General features: G+C 39.9%; 1 protein-coding gene across 2 annotated transcripts in view; it reads left to right on the top strand.

The window, feature by feature from the left end:
• The first annotated feature begins 536 nt into the window (after positions 1-536).
• Positions 537-22,152, top strand: part of LOC127985410 (collagen alpha-1(XI) chain) — an 87,061-nt gene continuing 65,445 nt past the window's right edge. The window contains exons 1-2 of one of the 2 annotated variants that reach the window (XM_052587415.1): positions 537-953; positions 21,958-22,125. In XM_052587415.1, the coding sequence (XP_052443375.1) occupies positions 851-953; positions 21,958-22,125 (271 nt within the window). In that variant the 5' untranslated portion in view covers positions 537-850. The remainder of the gene's footprint in view (positions 954-21,957; positions 22,126-22,152) is intronic. The other variant, XM_052587416.1, reaches the window with a different exon arrangement.

Below are 22,152 nucleotides of genomic sequence, written 5' to 3'. Positions count from 1 at the left end.
TGTTCCTAGGCTAGAACAGTTCACAAGGATAGGTAAGACAAGAAGATTCAATTACAAGGAATATTGGTATCTAATCAATATTTCAGGTGCATTTACTCATTTATTTCAGAAAGCAGTCGTGTTGCAAGCAATTAGACGACCGTTGTTGTAAAAACAAACCCCTTCTGGGTTATGCAAAGTCTATTTTAAGTTATATATGTTCAGTTTTCCATGTGTTTTTAATGTTATAACGCCACTTTTGACGCCAGACACATAAAGAACTGTTTTTTCTCCATAATTTATTTAGGACATTATATTAACAAGTGTCTTTTAACTGGATAATTGCCCTAAAGGTTTTCTGCTGCTGGTACACCCATCAAATTAGACGAGTAAAAAAAAAAAAAAAATAGTAAAAGACAGACTGCAATGGACTCAATTCTTGCAGGAAAAGAGAGAGAGTGTCCCACACTGTAAAGTTCCCGCCTACCCACAGCGCCAGCCAATAAGAAGCCGCGCATTGTAGGCGCTGCTTTCCGATTGGCCGCTCGCAGCATGACTGACGGTCCGTGTGAATGAAAGTTTTTTTCCCACTTTGGCTCCGCGAAGTTTCAGTGACGGGGGCATCACTGCAGCGCACTGCAGGGAAGGAAAGAACAGAAGGGAAAAGAAGGGAGAGAGGTGCCCCATCCATCCATCTATCCATCCACTGAATGTTCCCGCAGGACTTTATTAACGTATGGCTGCATGAGAGGCTTTGAGCTGTGGCGCTTTCTCTCTCCGGGACTGTTGGGTTAATGCTACTGTCCTGATTTTAAGCAGTTGTCATAATAATATAACCGAACTCTTCGCGTCAGGACGGGCGCAGGTGGTCATGGATACACCTATCAGATGGAAAGTAAAGCGGAGGTTTAAGGAGTTGCGGCTGTCGGTGCTCCTAGTATTCCTGATGTTTGTCGCCTCACGAGTCAGCGCAGGTAAGCGGCGAATCAGCTGTATCCAAACTGTTACTTTGTGTCTCGGGCCGCGCTCACCAGGAGCTGTGCTTCTCCACGGTCAAGTCAACTGTCCCTGGAGGGGATGGTAGGGGCCCTAGAGTGGGTTTTTTTCAACAGGGGACTTCAAGAGTTTCGTTTTTGCAGGGAAACTTTAACGCAGCGGCGAATAACGGAATCAGGGACGTTTTCCGTTCAGTCAATGCAACAGCTGCGCGAGGAGATCGTGATGCAGCATCTATTGTGGGATGCAGCTCTTTTATGCTGCTCCTAGTTGGTATAAAACTCACTCTTATGATGCAAATGAGTAAATAAACATACAATAAAGTTGAAATCTGGAGTTCCATGCGACTGTTTAGGGTTCTTGATGTTTGCATTATAAGTTCTTCACTTCATGGTATTGGTTTTGGCATCTGCAAAGCATCATAGATGGTCTAGTTTTCTAGAAGCAGATCAAAAAGTGGATCTATGAAACTTTTCAGTTAGAATCAAGTTCCTTTAGAAAACCATTTATGTAGTGATGCTTCAACGGAATCTTTGACATCAGGACCGATTTTGGTTTCAGACTCTGTGTGATGGGTGAAAATAAACCACGCAACCTAGATTTGTAGACTTTTTGGGAGATGTTTCACATGCTTTTTAGGGGATCTGGCAGAAAGTAGTTTTCCTCCAGCAGGCGTGCTGACTGCTGAACGTAATTGGAAAAATATGCAGGCTGAGAAACACACCAGGAGAGAGAGAGAGAGAGAGAGACAGAGAGACAGAGTGAAGTTTATGTTTTTCCATAGGCTCATAAAACGAACCAATCACTCTGGCACTCTGTTTAGTGAAAAACTGATAAATGCTTGTTAGTCTTAAGTCTTAGCTCCTGGTGGATGGTCTGTAATGAAGAACATCAGTGGGTCAGGGTGGAGTCGCCGTGTGTCTTCTCTAGTAGATCAGAGATGCTCGAGGTGAAGATCGCAATTATCTTGTAAACTACCTATAGAAGGATTTACCCAGGAGACTATGTAAAACAGTTATTGTACATGCATCACACACACTCTGATCTCATCTGCAATATGCCATGAGTAAACACCCAAGACTTTTTTTAAATCATGCATGCAATATGCATAAAAATGTCTTTTTTTATCACACAAGAGCCAACTTTCTATGGTTGCATCAGTTGTTTGACATCTGGTTTTCGTGTCACTTCATTACGAAGCTCTGTGCATCACACTCATATTTGATAGTTTATTAGTTGTGAACGTGAATCTGTGGTTTGTACAGTAACAACGGAGCCAAAGCAGACAGGATATGATCACTCATTCTCATCCTCTTCGTTTCTCCAGCCTGTCCCAGGGAGTACCCCTCTCTCTCTCTCTCCCTCTGTCTTTTTCTTCAGGCTAGAGGGGGAGGGATAGAGGGAGGGGGTTGGAAATTCTGCTCCGCATGTGTGATTAGCTTCGTGTCTGGTCATGGCCGCTTGGCTGCTCATTATAGTGATGGAATTATTGAGAACATTTTGGTCCAGGAACTTCTCAAGAACACGCTGACTTACAGTTTTTAATAGAGAATTATTCTGGCAATGATACCAAATCTTAGCAGATGCTCTAAGCAAGATTCCAGTTAGAAGAGTTTTATAACCTGATTATATAATCTCTAGTTTTTTTTAAAGAACCCAGAAAGCACAACACTGAACTGAAGACTCTATAGTGAGACACAAAGAGGTTTTTAATCTTAGAGTGAACCACATCACAACTCAAGAGCCTTTGTTAGGTCATGGAAAACCTGGAATCTTAAAACAGACCTGCTGGAAATGTCATAGAAATTAACATTTTCGGGTTATGTTAAGCTCCGAAATATTTCACAGAAATTTATTTTTATAACCCTAATCATGAACATCTGGGAAAACCATGGAAATTCATTGGTCAAATGGTGTGAAAACTTGTTTTAACAGCCAAAGGTGTTTTTTTGCTGCCCTTGAGAGCCATTAATTTTCAGCGTCTGTTTTAACTGTTAAATCACTCCACTTAATCGCTTTTGCTTGAATGAGTCAGGGCTGAATTAATCGGAGTGATTCATCGACTTGATTGATTGTTTTATATATTAAGAACATCTGTCACTGAGCATCTGTTGAGTACATTTCTATAGAAACATGCTCATTAGTCACATCAGATTGAAATTTTGCCTATTAGTTGTTTAGTTCGCTTCAAAATCTAGCTTGCTTTGGGCTGTGTTCTAAATACAGCTGTGACACCCTATGTAGTGCACTTGGGGCCTATAATACACACGACGCAATGTGACGCAAGGTGCAGCGCAAGTGTGTTTGCTAGTATCAGTCTGGTGCCGTTCGCATTTTCCCATCCAGTGCCACGTTGTTTAATTAGCAAATGCATTTGCACCAATTTGTGCGCCCATGGGCGTGCTGGTCTAAAAAAGGTGTGATCAGGTGCATTGCTGGCGCATTGCTATTTTAACGAGATGAAAATAGACTGCTCCATAGACCAACTCAAACCTGGTCAAAGTCTAAAGTCAATGGCGCGATATTTTTTTGTTATTTAAAGAGTGCGTTGGTAGAAAATGCGCCTCTGGGCGGGTCCATAGTGCGCGATGACTTTGCTAATTACACACAGGGATGCGCATCACACAAACAGGACAAATATTAAAAACTAAAGGAGTACAGTGTAAAAGAATATTGTTGTGTAAGCTACATAAATATAAAAATTTAATGATCAGCTATTCCGCCAACAAATTCCGCCATGTAAATATTGCATCTCGCTCTTAAAAGGAATGGGAGATGACACTCTGGCTGGTGTATTGAACGTTACGCCCATTACTCCTTAAGAGAATAGGGACAACCCATTCCCAAAATGTGCACGGACCGTTTTTCCATCGTTAAAATAGCAAAAGTGGATTTGGACACGCCCTGAGTGCACCTGCGCAGCACGCTTTACACATTTTCTGTTTAAATCATTAAAATAGGGCCTTCATTTCTGTATGCTTCCAATTTTATTTAGAGCACACATGTAGTGGGATAATGCAGAAAAGATGGTGGACTTGATCTGCAGCCAGTCTGGCAGGGATACACAGAAACACTCACTGCTTCCACGACATGTGGTCTGACAGTGATGTCATGCAGTGGACGGGACTAACCCAATGGCATCTGTAGGTACAGAATGATGTGCTGAGTTTATGGTTGGACTAGCGGTGCATTGTGGGATACAGTGGTGCTGTTAAGTCACAGTAGACTGAAGCTTGTAAAGTCAAAAATGGCTGATGGGGATGCTGCTGCACTTCCTGTGTAGGGCCGTTCTGCTTTATTACTCACACTAGTGCTGTTTTATGAGAGTTTTACGAACACTCTCGATGAACCGGCCTCGCTCATTCAGCCTGCTGGGTGTGTGCTTCACGTTTGAGACTAAACAAATTCTTTTTAACAAATGGCATGTTGTTTCGATTGTTTATTGCCCACGTGTGTTGTCTCTGGTTTTGGTTACTCTTGTAGCTGTTGTGTTCTTCAGACCCATGAGAGGAGAAACTCTGGAACGTTTGGAGCTAAACTTTCACACCGTTGGAGCCTTCCAAAATGTTTCTTGAGTAATGAGAGCAAGCTGTCCATTTCAGCCGTCTCGATTCCTCATTCAGAGTTTGATTCAGTGAGAATCGTAGAGAGAAATATTAACATTGAGGAGAAATTAGGTTTGTGTTGCCTTTGGCTCCATGGCTCCCATTAACAGAACAAGCAGTGTCCCCCTTTGGATGTTAAAAGGTACCAGTCCAGTTCCAACAGGAAGTAGATGAAGGGTTTCCCACCTAATCAAACTCCCAGAATCCCCATTTCAAACTAACTAGTGTGCAAGATTAAGATTAGTACACTCCAAATCACTCCTAGCTGAATGGCGTATTATTGAAGATGGATTTTTTTTTAAGTATGAATGAGTTTCATGCTCTAAATATTAAATAAATAGTATGCATGGTTAAGAGTTAACTTCCTAAATCTTAGTATAAAGAAAATAGTATGTCAATAGTGACTGGCTGCCATAATATGCAAGTATGCATCTATTTACATACTATCTCTCTTATATAGCATTCAATATTATAGTGAAGTGAAAGTGATATCATAGTATGTCAAAAGTGACTGAATTGCATATTATTTACAAGTTATATTTTTAAGTTTGCATCAGTCTCATGTTCTCCATATTAAACTTTATAAAAGATTCAAAGTAAACCACCTAAATCACAGTATCTCAGTAGTGACTCTAGCATGCAATATTAAAATTAGTGCATATCAAATAATAATAAAAAAAATGTAAATGCATTAGTATTAGTATTTGCAATGAATTTTATAAGCATGCATTAGTCTCATGCTCTCCATATCAAATAGTTTGCCAGATTAAGGCATATTATGTCAATATAATTACTGTATAACACAGTATGCAGCGATGCATCTATTCACATGCTATCTATCTTACATAACATGCAATATTAAAATGAGTGCTCCTCTCAAAAAGAGTTATGTTGAATATGTATGCATGGGTGGTGTACAATTTACAGTGGGTTTTTGAAGTATGTATCGTTTTGCATCAGGGTTGATATGTTCACACACACAATGTCTTTAATAGCATGCACATGATATTATTGCATCTCAGTGTTGAAAATAGTATGTTGATGCTGGATATATACTTCTTTTCCAGTTCTATTATTCTTATACACTATGCAAGATAAAGATTGGCTTGTCCCAAATCATAGAAAATGGTCAAATGTGTAACATACTACATACTTCAGAGTATGCATGTTTTCACTCACTATCAATCTTATGTAGTATTCAATATTAGAATGAGTGCATTCCAAGTCATGGTACTGCATGCTGAAATAGGTTTGAAGCATGTATAATGCATAGATGGAGTCTTTGCAAACTTGTGTCAATCCATAATTTTATGGCAATGTAGTGTGTATGCTGTGCTGGCTTGCTTCGTACTTAAAAGCATGAACTTTTCCTTTGAAAGCACAGTATGCACTTTTTAAAGTTGGTAGAAGTATGTGAATAGTTACCGTGTCAGCAGTTATGATTCTGGGTGTCACACACCTGGACTCATTTAATGTGTTTTTGCCCGTGACCCAGTTTCTGTCTTTCCGTGTTTGATTAGTTCCCAGGTGTGTCCATTATCTTCCTCATGTGTTCCATGTCCCTGTTAATTTAATGATTCCATCCACCTGTGTTTCCCCAATTATCTGTTGTACATAAGCCTTGTCCTTCAGTTCTGTTTTGTCGGGTCTTCTCACTTGTTCTCACTTGTGCTCACTTGTGACCACTTGCTACTTACGTGTGTCTACCTCTGTGCTCCATGTTGGATATCCCGTGTTGGATATATTAAAAACCTTATTCCGTTTACCCTCGACTCCGTATTCCTTCAGGCAGCGTAAAACCGTGACAGAAGACCCGACCTCAAAAGAGAAAGTAGAAAACCGCGTCTTTCCCTCCGTTTTGCTTTCGTTTTTTCTCAGTCTTTTTGTTTTGTAGTGTTTCTATGGATCCCCTCTATCGTCCCGAATTCCTCATCCTTCTGCTGAAGCAGGAAGGACGTTCTCTCGAGGACCATACCAGACAGTTTATTCTATTAGCTAATGCCACCAGCTACCCGGACAACGCGCTCTGCACCTTCTACAACACCAGCCTGAACTCCAAATGCAGAGCGTTGTCGTCCGAAGATGGTCCTCGAGAGGATTTCGCCGCATTCGTGGAGTGGACTCTGGCGAGAAATGGGTCACCTCTCACCGTCTGCCCCATAGAGGACCTCGCCAGCCCCACTCCCGACCCAGAGACCAGCCAGCCACCATCACGCCGCACGGAGCCAGAGCCCACCGCAGCCGCAGAGTCCGAGCCATCCACTGACAGGGAGCCGGATCTCGAGAGCGCGACTGACCAGGTGTGTGAGCCGGCAACACTGTGCATCGTGGGAGTCCTCGTGGAGATCGAGGGCGTGGAGGAAAGCCCTGCCCACACTCCTGCGACTGAGGGTGAGCTATATGCAGTCTCTGAAGGTCATAAGGAGCAAGCTCTGGATCTGATGGACTGGTCTATGGAGGTAATCTCTAATTTTCCTGTTTCCCCGCTGGTTCCGTCCAGCCCTGATTCCCCTGTAAACCCTCTCAGTCTCCCACTCCTACCTCCTCCAGTCATTTCCTCTGCTCCATTTCCGCTGGTTCCGCCCAGCCCTGAGTTTTCTGTTTCTCCGCTGGTTACGCCCAGCCCTGAGTTTTCTGTTTCTCCGCTGGTTACGCCCAGCCCTGAGTTTTCTGTTTCTCCGCTGGTTACGCCCAGCCCTGAGTTTTCTGTTTCTCCGCTGGTTACGCCCAGCCCTGAGTTTTCTGTTTCTCCGCTGGTTCCGCCCAGCCCTGAGTTTCCTGTATCTCCGCTGGTTCCGCCCAGCTCTGAATCTTCTGTGTCTCCGCTGGTTCCACCCAGCTCTGAATCTTCTGTGTCTCCGCTGGTTCCGCCCAGCTCTGAATCTTCTGTGTCTCCGCTGGTTCCGCCCAGCTCTGAATTTTCTGTGTCTCTGCTGGTTCCGCCCAGCCATGATTTTTCTGTTTCACCGCTGGTTCCGCCCAGCCCTGAATCTTCTGTGTCTCCTGTATTCCCTCCCAGCCTCCCTCTCCCGCCTCCTCCCAAACCTGCTGGTCCCTCTACTCCTCTTTCGCTGGTTCCGTCCAGTCCTGATCCTCCTGTCCTTCCTCCCATCCTTCTCCTCTCTCCTCCTCCTAGACCAGCCAGTTCCTCGTCATCCCTGCTGGTGCCAGTCAGTCCCGCAGCTCACCCTCAGTCCGCGCCATCGGGGCGCGGTGGTTCGCCGCTGGACTGCCAGTCTCCAGCTCCGCCTTGGCGTGTTAAGGCCCTGTCTCCGCCTCCAGCCTCCGAGCCCTGGACTCCTCCTCGGTCCTTCGACCCAGCGGCTCCGCCTTGGCTCTTAGCTCCCTCGTCTCCACCGTGGCCTGTCATCCCACCTGCTCCACCGGGCTCCCTCGTCCCTCCGGCTCCACCTTGGTCAGTCGTCGACCATCCGCCGCCTCGGGACTCCACTCCTCTGGTTCCACCTCGTCACTCCATCCCTCCGGCTCTGTCAGGCTCCTCCTTCCCTCCAGTTCCACCTCCATCCTCGGTCACTCCGGCTCCACAGCGGTCTGCCAGGACCCCGCCTCTGCCTTGGTCGCCTGAGCCTTCAGCTCCACCTAGGCCCTCCGGATCCTCGACGTCACCCTGGCTCTGCGGCTGTGCTGCTCCATCTTGGGCTCCTCACCCACCGGTGCAGTCTCCGCCTGTCGGCCCCCTGGTGTCGTCGACCCTTCCTTCACCATGGCTCCTCCCGCCGTCGACCCCACCTTGGATCTCCGTCCTGGCTGGTCTCTGGTGGACCATCTGGCTCCTCCTGCTCCTGTCTCCTCCCTGGCTCCTTCCTCCGTCGTCTCCTCCCTGGCTCCTCCTTCTGTGGTCCCTGTCTGCTGGCCCCCTCCTGGAAGTCCGTCCTCCACCGGAACCTCCTCCCAAGTTCCCACCTACGCCTCCCCCTGTTGTTTCTACGGTGCGAGGACGCACCTACCGGGAGGGGGGAGTACTGTCACACACCTGGACTCATTTAATGTGTTTTTGCCCGTGACCCAGTTTCTGTCTTTCCGTGTTTGATTAGTTCCCAGGTGTGTCCATTATCTTCCTCATGTGTTCCATGTCCCTGTTAATTTAATGATTCCATCCACCTGTGTTTCCCCAATTATCTGTTGTACATAAGCCTTGTCCTTCAGTTCTGTTTTGTCGGGTCTTCTCACTTGTTCTCACTTGTGCTCACTTGTGACCACTTGCTACTTACGTGTGTCTACCTCTGTGCTCCATGTTGGATATCCCGTGTTGGATATATTAAAAACCTTATTCCGTTTACCCTCGACTCCGTATTCCTTCAGGCAGCGTAAAACCGTGACACTGGGTGTGTTACGTAAGACCAGATGAGACCACCCCTTAACCCCGTATAAGCCTTCAGCATGTCTCAGGATCACAGGGCAGAAATGTCATATGTTTTGTGCTGTATTAGACAGTGCTGTTTTTGTGGCCAAATGTAGAAGTTGGTTTGTGTGGTTTGGGCTTTATAGTGTGTGTTTTAGAGTCACATTGTTTTATGATTGCAAGCGTTTCAAGTCTCCCTTCAATCTAAAGCCACATTTGGGAGGGTGATAGCTGGTGAAACCTTCAAGGTCTGAGTTCACACACTATAAAAACCAGATATTGCCTCTTTCAGACGTGAGGACCAAACCCTGACCCACATGTCTGCTGGGTTCAAATACACATAAAGTTCACTGGAGTTGTTGGACTCCATTATATATATGAAACACACTGAAGACAAGAGAGCAAATGAGATTTTTTAATTCAATTGTTGTGGAGATAAATACATTATTTTCAAAATGCATGAAAACATAAATTATAATATTGTGTATTCTAAAATAAAAATGATAAAAACTTTTAGTGTAGTGATTCAGTTCAGATTCACGAAAAAATGCGATAATTGCAATGATCTACAGATGGAAGATAATGTATTTAAAAAATGTTAACATTGAGCGATGAATCAAATGAATTTAGCGATTCATAATCTGAACCAGTTAACTGAATCGAATCGTGTGAATTGCTAAAATGAATCTTCTAATGTGAAAGGGGGTTGAGTGTTCAGGACTGTGCGTGTATGTTCCTGTTTCAGAGAGAAATGGCAGGGGAAAGTGAAAAAAATGAGCGATTGAGGGGGAAGAAAGGAGGTGAGTTATAGTAGTTATTGACAGCAGACCTACAGGAGATGAGGTCACGAGGTCAGGGGTTAAAGGTGGCATACTGTGGGTGGTGACCTTCAGATTGTGACCATCCTAGATGTTTACAGTGCTCCAGCCTGAGACCCAGCATCTGGAAAACACATCACTCTAAGTGCAGACACAGACAGAGATCCATTTCACACTGTTTTGACATGAAAAGAGATACCTGTACTTAAAGTGTCACATTATAAATGTCTTTACCTCCTTTAATCGAATCCAGCATTTTATGAATAAAAGTAAAGTAAGTGTCAGTCATCCCAGCTTTTTGAGCAGTAGTAAATGTAGTGATAATGATTTTGACACTAACCCTAAGTCTTACAGTTTTTCATGTCAGCTTAAATCATTTAACTTGTCATGAAGAAATATGTGACCCTAGAGCACAAAACCACTTTAAGTCTCTGGGGTATATTTGTAGCAATAGCCAAAAATACATTGAATGGGTCAAAATGATCGATTTTTCTTTTATGCCAAAATCATTAGGATATTAAGTAAATATCATTTTCCATGAAGATATTTTGCAAATTTCCTACTGTAAATATATGAAAACTTAATTTTTGATTAGTAATATGCATTGCTTAGAATTCATTTGGACAAATTCAAAGGTGATTTCTCAGTATTTCGATTTTTCTGCACAGATTTTCAAATAGCGTATCTCAGCCAAATATCCTAACAAACCATATATCAATGGAAAGATTATTTATTCAGCTTTAAGATGATGTTTATCTCTCAATTTCGAAAATGTGACACTTAAGACTTAAGTTTTGTGGCCCAGGGTCACATATGGTATTGTGCAATTTTTGCAGATGATAAAAACGTAAAAAAAAAATCCCATAGATTTTCACGGACCAGAACTGTATCTGTAAACCAGAATATCATAGAGACTTGTGTATGGGCCACATGCTAAAAACCTCTCAGAACATCTTAGTAACTGGATAGCAACCACATAGAATGCCAAATAACACCTTTTGCTACTTGCAACATTTTTAAAACCTCCCAGATCAACTCAGCAAATGCAATAGCAAAACCCTAGAAACCACATAGCAACATTCTAAAACCTCTCAGAATAGCTGCTAAGCAAGCCCCTAGCATAACAACCCCCTGGCAACCACATAAACACCCTAAAAATCCCACCTTTTAGAACACATTAGAAACTGCATAGAATACCCAGAAACCCCATAGCAGCCTTTTTACAGCATTGCAACACCTTATTAAATAAATAGAAGACCCTAGAAAGTTCTCAACCTAGCAACATTCTGAAAGTTCTCATAGCACCGCAGTGGTGAGTTCTGCATGGGTTTCTGCTCGGCTTTTCTTTTTGAAATCAGTCTAGTTGCATTAGGATCGTGTTGGATGGTCAGGGTTTTAGTCTTCAGGATTACACCTGGTCTTGATACAGCCCACCACCCCTGCTGCTCACACACACACACACACACACATTGTTGTCTGCCATGCATGCGTGCAAGTGTGTGTGTTTAGATCTTTGGTTCCCAGAGTTTTAGAGTTGAAGTTTTTGAGTATTGTATTTCTGTCTACTCGGTTCTGTATGAATGGACTCTTTCACAGAGCTTTTAAATGGACGCCATGTTTGGGCTTTGCTAAGGCTTTGTTGTGATTAATTGAGGGGGGTCAGTGTGTGTGTGTGTGTGTGTCTGGCACCCCTCCGAAGCCTGAGGTTCCCCTGGGCTGTTATGAATCTCACACATGTGCACACACTTCCTTTAGAATAACATTCCCTACATACCTGTGCTTGAGCCACTAACTCAGTGTCAGCATGACTAGAGCACCCCGGAGCATCATGGGATAGGTGTGTTTTTGCAGCGAAAAGCCACAGATGGACCAGCATCACTGGTTTTCTTTTATTTCCTGGCGTTTGGGATTCGAGCATTGAGAGAGCGAGAGTTTGTGTTCTCACATCTGGAAGCTATAGCCGTCATTGTGATGTCTGCTGATCCCAGAGAAAAAGAGGGAAAAAAGAGCAGGGGAAAAAAGGTAAAATGTCTTCCAGATGTTTTCTTCCCTCCCCTCGCTGTGGAGTAGCAGAGGAATAAAATACTGTTTCATTAAGACAGAAGAAAAATACACGTTCCTCCCATAGAAAAAGTGAGATGGAGGGTCGCAAAACGTGCTCCGAATTCACACCAATCACAAAACAGCACAAAGGGCTCATGGAGACCCACTGACCTGACCCGCTTTTTATTTGTAGGTTTATGCTTGCATATCTGTTTATTTGTGTGTTTTTGCACGTGTAAGATGGAAAGAGAGGGTGGGACACGTCCATCTACTTTTCAAGGTTTTTGCTTTAGAGTATTTGAAATGTTTTTCTAACACAGTAAATAATCTCAAAAAGAATTTGTCATTCTGTTAAGTGTTAACACGTTCTGAATGAAAGGAGTGTTTTGCATTATGAGATTTTATCACTGAAGGTCAGTGAGTGAGTGGCCCTCCTGCCAAATGACTTCCACTGCAAAAAATCATGACCCCCCCCCCCCACCACCATGATAATTATCAAAACATCTTTAATTTATCTAAAACATTGTACAATTGTACAATTTACTGTGTGTGTGTGTGTGTGTGTGTGTGTGTGTGGTGACCTCTTTTGTGGCATGTAAGAACCCTAACCAAGCATAGTTTTTGCTATAATACCATAGTTTCCGTACTATTGTTATTGCAAGATTAGGGAAACAGTGTTTATTGTTTTGTGTGTTTTCTTTTTTTTATTCAACAATCGTCAAAAATACCCATTTACCTGAATTACAGAAACAAAAACTGTAGTAATGATGGTATTTTGCTAGAAACTATGACTGCTGTGGTAAATGTTTGTAAGGGTCAGTACACATGATCTTTCATAAGGTTATCATTATCCTGTTGATGAGGAATCACTGGAGGGCAGCAGTTGGTCCTGTAATGCTTCATTTGAGCAGTATGCTAAAGGTCACGTGTGTGTGTGTGTGTGTGTGTATTTTACAATGCTTTGCCATGCTGTACATATCAAACAACCACTCACACATTTCCAGAGTATTTTATTTTATGAATTTTTTTTTTTTTTTTTTTTTTAAGTATGTTCCCATTGGCTGTGATTTTGTCACTCAATGCACCACTTAATGTGGACAGAAAAATGATGTGTTGCACCTAATGTGCATAAAATGCAATACTATAGCAAGCAATTTTGTGCCATGCATCCAGTACAAGACAGTATGACATCATCAGCTCCTGCACACCTGGAATACGTTCATGCAAATTAAAGTTTTTGTGTTCTGTCAATACCTGCTGGTTTTTCTGGGTTACACCGATACGTGGAGTGGGTAATGAGTGATCAATAATGTTCAGTGGGTTATTCATGAGATGTTTAGGGAACCCTACAGGTCCAGACATGCGAGAAGAACTTTAGGATTCTGGAGTGGTGCGCGGAAAGCTGACATTCCTTCCATTGGCCTCATACTGAGAATATAAAATAGTCTCTCTCTCTTTCTGCAGTAGCACATTATGAACCGGCCACAAAAACCACAGAAACGTTCAGCTCTCTCCAGAAAGAATCAAACACACACACACACACACACACACACACACACACACACTTCACTCATGCTCGAGTGCAGGACAGAGAGGCTCTTGTTCCAGAGTTGTAATAATCTATACTATATGTCATGTTGTATATGACTGAAGTCATGTTAATGAAGCTGTGATGATGTCTTTTGATGAGCTGTTTTATGATTCATTATTTTTCAGCTTTTATGATCTTGGTTTTGTGGTGCAGAAATAACTGCAACAGAATATAAACATAAAAGATGATTATGTTAGAGTTAAATGAACATTTTCTTTGTATGAGGTGCCAAAGAAATACAATGTTTTTTATGTTACCCTGGTTATACTATACTTGTTGTGTGGTAATACCTTGTTTTTTGTTTATGATACCATTGTAATACTGTGATTTTAGATGTACCACGATTATACCATGATTATTTGGACATTTATTTTGTGTATTTTGCTTAAAACAAGTGTATTTTGCTTATCTGATGGCAAGCATGTAAAATAATTTTATTAAGCCCTACTCCACAGGCAGATCATTTTACTTGGTGTAAGCAAAATTCACTAAATGCTGTTTTTTCCCACTGGAAACAAGGCTATCTTGTGTCATTTTGCTTACCAAGTGCATTCTAATTTAAGATTTTTTTTTAGATATTTTATCTGGAAACAAGACAAAAATACCAAGTAAGATTACCATTGTACCATTGTAAACATGTGCTTTTACATGTACCATGATTAAACCATGCTTTTTGCACATTTACCTTGGTAAAACCATATTTTCTCTACACAGCACCTTTATAAGACTTTGTTTTTACATGTACTATGATAATACCATGTTTTTTTGTACATTTACCATGGTAAAATCATGTTTTTTGTACATGGTACCATGATAATACCATGCTTTGTGTACATGTACCATGGTAATATTGTATATTTGTACATGTTACCCTGGTAATAAATAGATTTTTGTACACGGTACTATTGAATTACCATGTTTAACCATGCTTCTTTGCACATTTACCATTTTTTTGCACACGGTACCATTTAATACTTAATTTCTTTGAACATGTCCTATGCTAATACCATGTCTACAATCATATATGGTAATCATTCAAGGACATAATTTATGTCAAAATCAATCAGATACTATCTTTGTACCGTGGTACCATCTCAGTATTTTTATTGTGCTGAAGTTTTCTTCAAATCTGTCTGCTTTGATCTTAGCACGAAGCGGGTTTTTATAGGTTTGGATGAAGTTGTAGTTGACTTTGATTATTGTGTTGTGCTTTTAATGTGTGTGAGAGGTGACTCTGTTTGCACTAAATGTGTGTTTGATTTCACGGTAAGGGATGCACGCTGTTTTCTTCAAAGTGTGCATTTATCCCTGCATGTGCCGATTAAATTGGACGCATTTGTACTTGAATTGTGTGTGTGATTGAGTTGTGGTACAGCACCACATGAGTCATGGTTTCCAGCGTCTAATGCACATGCTGAACACCAGCCAGCCATTCAGTCAGAGAACGTGAGCTGTTCAACACGGAAAAACTCTACACAGGCTGTTTGCTGAAAGAAAGGCTTTATTAGACAATCAAATCTGATTAAAGTGTCTACGTTTGTGTGTGTGTGTGTGTGAATGTTGCAGACAGACGAAACAGTTTTTGCTGAATCAGTCGGTCTTGATTACTGCTCTAGTTAGTGGAAACCAATGAACACCACAAAGTCTAACCAAACCACTAAACCATACCATTATGGTGTACTTCAAAAAGCCCTCTGAAAGAGCGAGAGAGAGAAAGCAGAATATATATATATATATACATAAAACATGTTTAAATGTGTGCCAAAGGAGAGGAAATCAACTTAAGAAGAAGTAAGAAGCTCAACGCACCTGGTTCAATACCTGGCTTTTTACCCGTTTGCCCTCTGAGCCCTGCCCTCCCTCTCATTACAGCTCTGTCCATGTCAAAGCTCAGCTGGTGTACAGTGACGTCCTGCATGTGGAAGAAGTGAAGTGGTAATATAAAAGGCCATCAGCATCCGTGCACCCACAGGGCACTCCTCCCACTTGATTGGCTGCTGTTGGTTGAGGAGCTGTCAATCACTCAGATTAACCTATCATTAAACTGTCAGCACAGGCTTCCTAGCAGCCTCTCAAAACAACAGGGTAGCAATTCAATACCATTGCAACCATTCAGAACTCTTTAGCAATCATTCAGGACAGCACAGCAACCAATAACAGCCATTCAGAACACCATAGAAACTTTACACTAGAATACACAACCAACAAACGTGTTAGCAACTGCTTAGCAATGCCCTGGAAACACTCAGAGCACCAAGTTCACTTTAACAACTACACTGCAACACCCTGACAAACACTCAAAACACCTATAAACCACATAGCAACATGTTTTCTTCAGAAAATCTTAATAGATGCACCACTGCCCCCACCAAACACACACACACACACACACACACTCATGCTCGCTCAGTGTCACTTCAGCTTTGAACCAAACAATGTGTTTGATGAGTGATGTGTTTCAGAAAAGGCCTGTAAACTGTTGTCTCATGCAAATCTCTCTCTCTCTCTCTCTCTTTCTGAAGTCATTGCTTCAGAGATCTTACTTTTTCCTGAAGTGCTTCCAAACCACTGAAATGTGTCAGAATCAAATGCCACTGTAAAGCTGCAGCACATTGCCGCATGCTTTCAATCAGCGATTTGCGCCATTTTTAGGGTCTGACTGAGGGTCAGATTCTCACGGATTTATCTGAAGTAGCAGCGTATGTGAGCGGTTCCTCCATCTTGGCGGTGTGATGTGGTTTTTGTAGTTTAATGCAGCATATGTTTCTGATATATGGAACATTCTAGGCATCCTGGAACACTCCGAACCCGTCTCGCTTCAGATTCCGTTGCACAGAGCCGCTGTAACCATCAGACGCTTCACTCGCTCCAGATGTGCTGTAGATACACACAGTCAAGTTTTGTGAAGCAACCATGCTTTTGGGTCTGGGTGAGAATGTTGCATTGTGGACATTTCTTTCAAATGGTTGTGGCTATTAGTGTTAATACTTTATAATAACTTTAATGCTAACTTTAATGCTAACTCGTGTCTGATTGTGTGTTCAAGAGCAGCTACACAGCTGGACTCCAAACTGTTTCCCAACCCTGCATGCAGATTGAAAGAAACGTGCATGTCCTGCTCAAGCGGAGGTCATGAGGATTCAGTTTAAACAGAATGACCTCAGTGACCCCGGCGGAGCTGAAGCTCAGAGCCAATCGGCCGCCCTCCGCTGAAACCAAACATGTTTCTGGGCTGAATACTGAACACTGGTTTGATTCTGTGATGGAGATCTGGGCTGGCATCATGTGATGGGTTCGTCGTTAATTACCCGTCCTCAGCGAGAGGTCAACCTCAGAAGAGGTTTAGTGGGAAAGAAATTACACACTGCAATTTTTAAGCTACAGAGACTTCATTTTGTCTATAATTTCAACTTTAGATGTGCTTCTTATTTTTGTAGACTTTATAGCCTACTTCTAAAGACTGCATAATAACTGCATATGATATTACCATTTATACATTGCTGTTTAAACTGTGTGCATTAAACTGATCAAGAGTGACAGTGGAGATATTTATGTTTCAAAAGATATCTTTTTCAAATAAATGCTGTTTATTTGAAATAAATAAAAAAATCAACTTTGATAATAAAGTTTCTTGAGCAGTAAAATCTGCATTTTAGAAGACTGGAGCAATGATGCTGAAAATTCAGCTTTGATCACAGGAATAAAATACATTTACAAATATATTCACATAGAAAACAGTCATTTGAAAATCAAATAAAGTGAACTTATTTTGGTGATCGACATAAAAAAACAACAACTTTTTAACAGTAGTGTATATAATATTCTTATGTGAATATATGATTGCATTTAGAATTGTGGTATGTCTTTTTAAATCTGCATTCATCTGCATGCAAACCAAATTTCATTCATACAAACTTAACAAATGTAGACTTGCCTGAAACGTTCACATTTTTCTTGCTGCTTGGCAGCACAGTTATTTCCTTCAGGAAATTCAGATCAAGTATTAGCCTTACAGTAAAGCTCTTTAATTCAATATGATTTGGTTTAATGAGCTTCTGAGAAGCTTAAACGTTTATAAAGTGATCAAACAGTCATGTTTTGACCTGTTATGATCTTTTAGGCATGTTCAAATGAGATGTGCTGTTTTTCTTTTTAATTATTGTACATTATATGTGCATAATTTCAGTAGTTTTTTTTTCAAACCAATGTTAATTTATCACTTTTTTGCTTTACAACTATTTTTACATTTTAAAGCAGAAAGTCTCTAACTTTTAATTTGAATGTTTATATCTAGAACAGGGTCAGATTTCTGAAAATAGGAGTTGTTGGTGTGTGTGTGTGTGAAGCAGTGTGTATTTTGTGTGGCATGCGGTTTTGGATCTGGTTGTTTTGATGTGTTTTTCTGTTTGGGACTGTGTGTGTGTGCGTGGCATCTGTTATGCTGTCAATATGTAATTAAAAGTTGACACTGAAGCCCAGCACGTTTAATGCTGAGACAAACGGAGAGATTAGTCATTACATTCATTTGATTTATGCTTATTTCCTGTGTATTTGAATTGCTGACATTTTTGTCTGATTATAATAATCTCAGGAAACGTGTGTGTGGCGGCTGATGTTTAGGAAAAGGAATTGGTCTTTCTAATAAGTGTGCTTTTATGAATGGGAGTGTTTGCACACACCTGAGATGCGGTCTGTAGGGTGTTTGCTGAGGGAAATACTGCGGTGACGGAGTAAATCTCTACAGGTGATGTTTGTGTTCCCCTGGGACGGGTCTTTAAGAGGGCAAACACACACACACGCAGTGTAAACACTCCTGCTGAGTGACTGTAAGGTGAACCCGAGTGCTCCACCTGAGCAGGTCCTGTATGTGCGGGTGATTTTAACATGACATTTTACAGGGTGTTGAGAGATCCTACTTAACCTGAGCTGTAAAACATGTTGTAAAAAATCAGATTTAATTACAGTCTAAATATGTAGATAATAATACAAAATTATATATCTGGTTAATTTAAAAAAAGTGGCTAAATGGTAAAAAAAAAACATGAATTTAAAGGAAAAAGACTGTAAAAATGCTACAGTAAAAACCTAATTTACCTTAACGGTAAATTCCACTTCTATATACGGTGAAAAACTGTAATGGACATTACATGTAATTTTACAGTAGTATACCGTTTTTAGGAAGTGGAAAAAGACTATAATTTACAGTGAATAACCGCAAAATTACATTCCCAGAATTCCCTGTAACATTTCAAAGTCGATGTTTTTTTTTAAATAATTATAATTCTTCGTATTTTTTTGGTTGGTAAATTAACATTATAGCATTTAATAAAATTATGGTATTTAACTGTAAATTTAAGTTAAAACCGTAAAATGTTCTACTGTATTTTTTACAGTAAAATTCCAGCAACCACAGCTGCCATTTTTATAGTGTAAGTCACTTGTGACAGTGTGCTACAGTGATTTATTTATTTATTTATTTATTTATTTTTATCATAGTAAGAGGTATTTTAGACCTGAAACCCTTGATCCAGTACGAATTAGAGTCAGAACTCAGAATGTCATTATTCATTCATAAAGATAAAGGTTCCAATTAGAACACACACATTTGCATCTCAGGGATACGTGACATTCTACAATATATTCAAATAGAAAACACTTATTTTAAATTGCAATAATATTTAGCAATTTTACTCCTTTTACTGTATTTATAATCAAATAAATGCAGCCTTGATGAGCAGAAGAACTTCTAAAATAATAAAAAAATCTTACCAGTCCCAAACTGCATTTATAATGAAACTGTTTAAGCTTTAGAGAACCATACAGCGAAATGTTCTAGAGAAGCACTGTATTTTAAGAGTGTTGGTCTAGATGTGTTTTCTGGGTTACTGGATCACAGTGTGTCTGCAGGTCATGATTCTCTGCTGTGGGGAAAAACAGCTGCAACATCACATCCATTTACAGCTCTCCCACTAAACATCCTTAACAATATATATATATATATATATACACTTCTGTACGTGTAAATATTGGAGTAAATATTAGCTCTGCCTGCAAGCTCTCGTGCCCCCCCACCCCCCAAATGTTGATACGAGCAGCATCTTGTGTGTGTTTGCATGATAGATAGTTCATTATATACACTCTATAGCAAAGCATTTGGGAAGTATATGTGCGACAAAGCTTTATATTGCCAACTATTACCACATGTATTTATCAAACCATCAAGTTTGACCACAATTGTGAAGTTCAGGCATGGTTTTCATTTCCACAGCTTGCTAAATGATAACAAAATATATACCATTATTTTGACTGACACAACATATTATCATCGAACTGTTAAAGTGTGTCATTTTAAGTCCTATTTATATATATTTATAAAAGAGCTCATTTTGGGGAAGCCCTCAGTTCGCCTTAAAACATTCCTTTATTGTTAAACCCTAGCAGTGTGTTTTACCTTGGCAAACCTCATTGCTACTTTGACAGGGACGGCTGAATAGCTTTGGCTAACCGGAGAACCTCAATGTGGTAACGGCGGGTTTCCACAGGTGCTTATCACAGCTCAGAAAACGAAGGAGAATATCATTGTAATCAGTTGAATTATCGCAGTTGCTGTGTAATTTTAGTATGTGCGCCTCAAACTGCAAGCATCTCTGATTATAGTGTGCTGTTCTTGATGATGTGTGCTAGATACGTGTGTTTACATGATCTCGTCTGTTGATATTACATTTATTCTTTTATCTGACTGTGGCCAAAGTCAGTTACATGAGATTCGATGTCTGATTTACAATTGCTGCAAATTAATTCACTCGAAAATGAAATGATCTGAAGTCTTTGGTAATGTCTGGAAACATTAAAAGCTAACTCTGCTCTGAATTACTGTCCTGTTGAGTCTATGTGTTTAAAGTGAATTCATTTTGTAATATTGCCAATTATATTAGTTGCATAGTTTATTATTGTAGTCATAATGTGCATTATTTTTTTGTTGTCTTTTATGCCAATCCTGTGCATTTTATAGGTTGTTCAGTAGCACTTTATTATAACTTTCATTTAAATTATATTATGTATTTGGCAGGTACTTTTATACAACTTATGGTACATTATATAATCAACTTATGTTGCTTTCATGATTCATATTTTATCAACGTTATGTATTTCATGGGAATAAAATCCAGTATTTCAGCATGACAAATGCCATGCTCTACTGTTTTAGCTACAGGAATGCTATAATACAACAAAAAATATTCTAAATGTTTTTTTTTTAATAAACAATAAAGAAATTATTAATTTATAATTATTTATAATTTGTATTTTACAAAAAAATATATTATTTTTTATTATTATGTATTATTTTTTATTTTAATATAAAATATTTTATACTGTATACTAGATATTTTTTCAATATAATAATATTAAAAAAAAAAAAATTTTTTATTTAATTAAAATAGTCTGTAATGTGAAGTACGTTTGAGTGAAAAAAAATAAAAAAAATAAATAAATATATATATATATATATATATATATATATATATATATATATATATATATATATATATATATATATATCTGGCTGAGATACAACTATTTAAAAATCTGGAATCTGACATTGCAAAAAAATCTAAATACTGATAAAATTGCTTAAACTTTTTCCAATTTAAGTCTTTAGCAATTCGTATTACTAATCAAAAATGAAGTTTTAATTTATTTATAATGGGAAATTTACTAAATATCATCATGGAACATGATCTTTACTTAATATCCCAATGATTTTTGACATAAAATAAAATTTTATACTGTTGCCCAATATATTGTATTGTTGGCTGTTGCTACAAATATACCCCAGTGACTTATGACCAGGATCATGTTTGGTTTCATGGTGCCTTAAATAAATGACACACTTTAGTTTTAAAGTTGCTCATTTTAGATCCAAATATTTTTTTTAGTCGCTCTTCGCCAGCAGCAGTGAAATGAACAGACGGACTTTAATGTAAATAAATACCTCAAGGAACAATGTAAACGCTGTGCAGCATCTCAACGCTGTCTTCTCTTAGACCACATCAGACTGCACTGATCAGAATCACAGCGACTGCTCGTGATAAACACTGTCACTCTGACTTCATGGAAATAGCAGAGGAACTGTGTGTGGTCTGCACTCCATATCTCCACTAAAGAGAGTGGAAAGGTTGTGTGTGTGTGATTTGGAAGACTGTTCGTATGGTCAGCTGACCTCTAAATTTGTCGTTCTGTGGTCGCTTGTTTTGATGGTGCTTTAGGTTGCTAATGATAATAGTAATAGTATACTAATTTGTTGTCACATTTTTTGTAAAGTTTCTTTTGCATGTTTAATGTATTTATTTGTTTTTAAGAGACATTTACATTTACCTTAAATAAAAACAATAATGTAAAAAAGTACAAATATATGAAAATGCTATATAATAGAATATAATGTGTTATAGCGTGAAAGCTGTTTGAATGTGTTACAGGTTTTGAGGGAGAGTTGTTGGTTTTTATATATGTCTTGAAATGGCTGTAAACTAATTTTGTGTCTCTCTGTCTCTTTTTTTGCAGCTGAGCCAGCCGATCTTCTAAAGATTTTAGATTTTCACAGTTTGCCGGAGGGTGTAACGAAAACTACAGGCTTCTGCACACACCGGAAGTCGTCAAAAGGTCCTGATGTCGCCTACAGGGTCACAAAAGATGCACAGCTTAGCGCTCCTACTAAACAACTCTACCCCTGTGAGTACACACACACACGCGCACACA

This window comes from Carassius gibelio, chromosome B21 (assembly GCF_023724105.1).
Source record: "Carassius gibelio isolate Cgi1373 ecotype wild population from Czech Republic chromosome B21, carGib1.2-hapl.c, whole genome shotgun sequence".
NCBI classification, from domain to species: Eukaryota; Metazoa; Chordata; class Actinopteri; order Cypriniformes; family Cyprinidae; genus Carassius; species Carassius gibelio.
The sequence above is the reverse complement of the archived record's forward strand: the minus strand, read 5'-3'. Positions and strand labels throughout refer to the sequence as shown.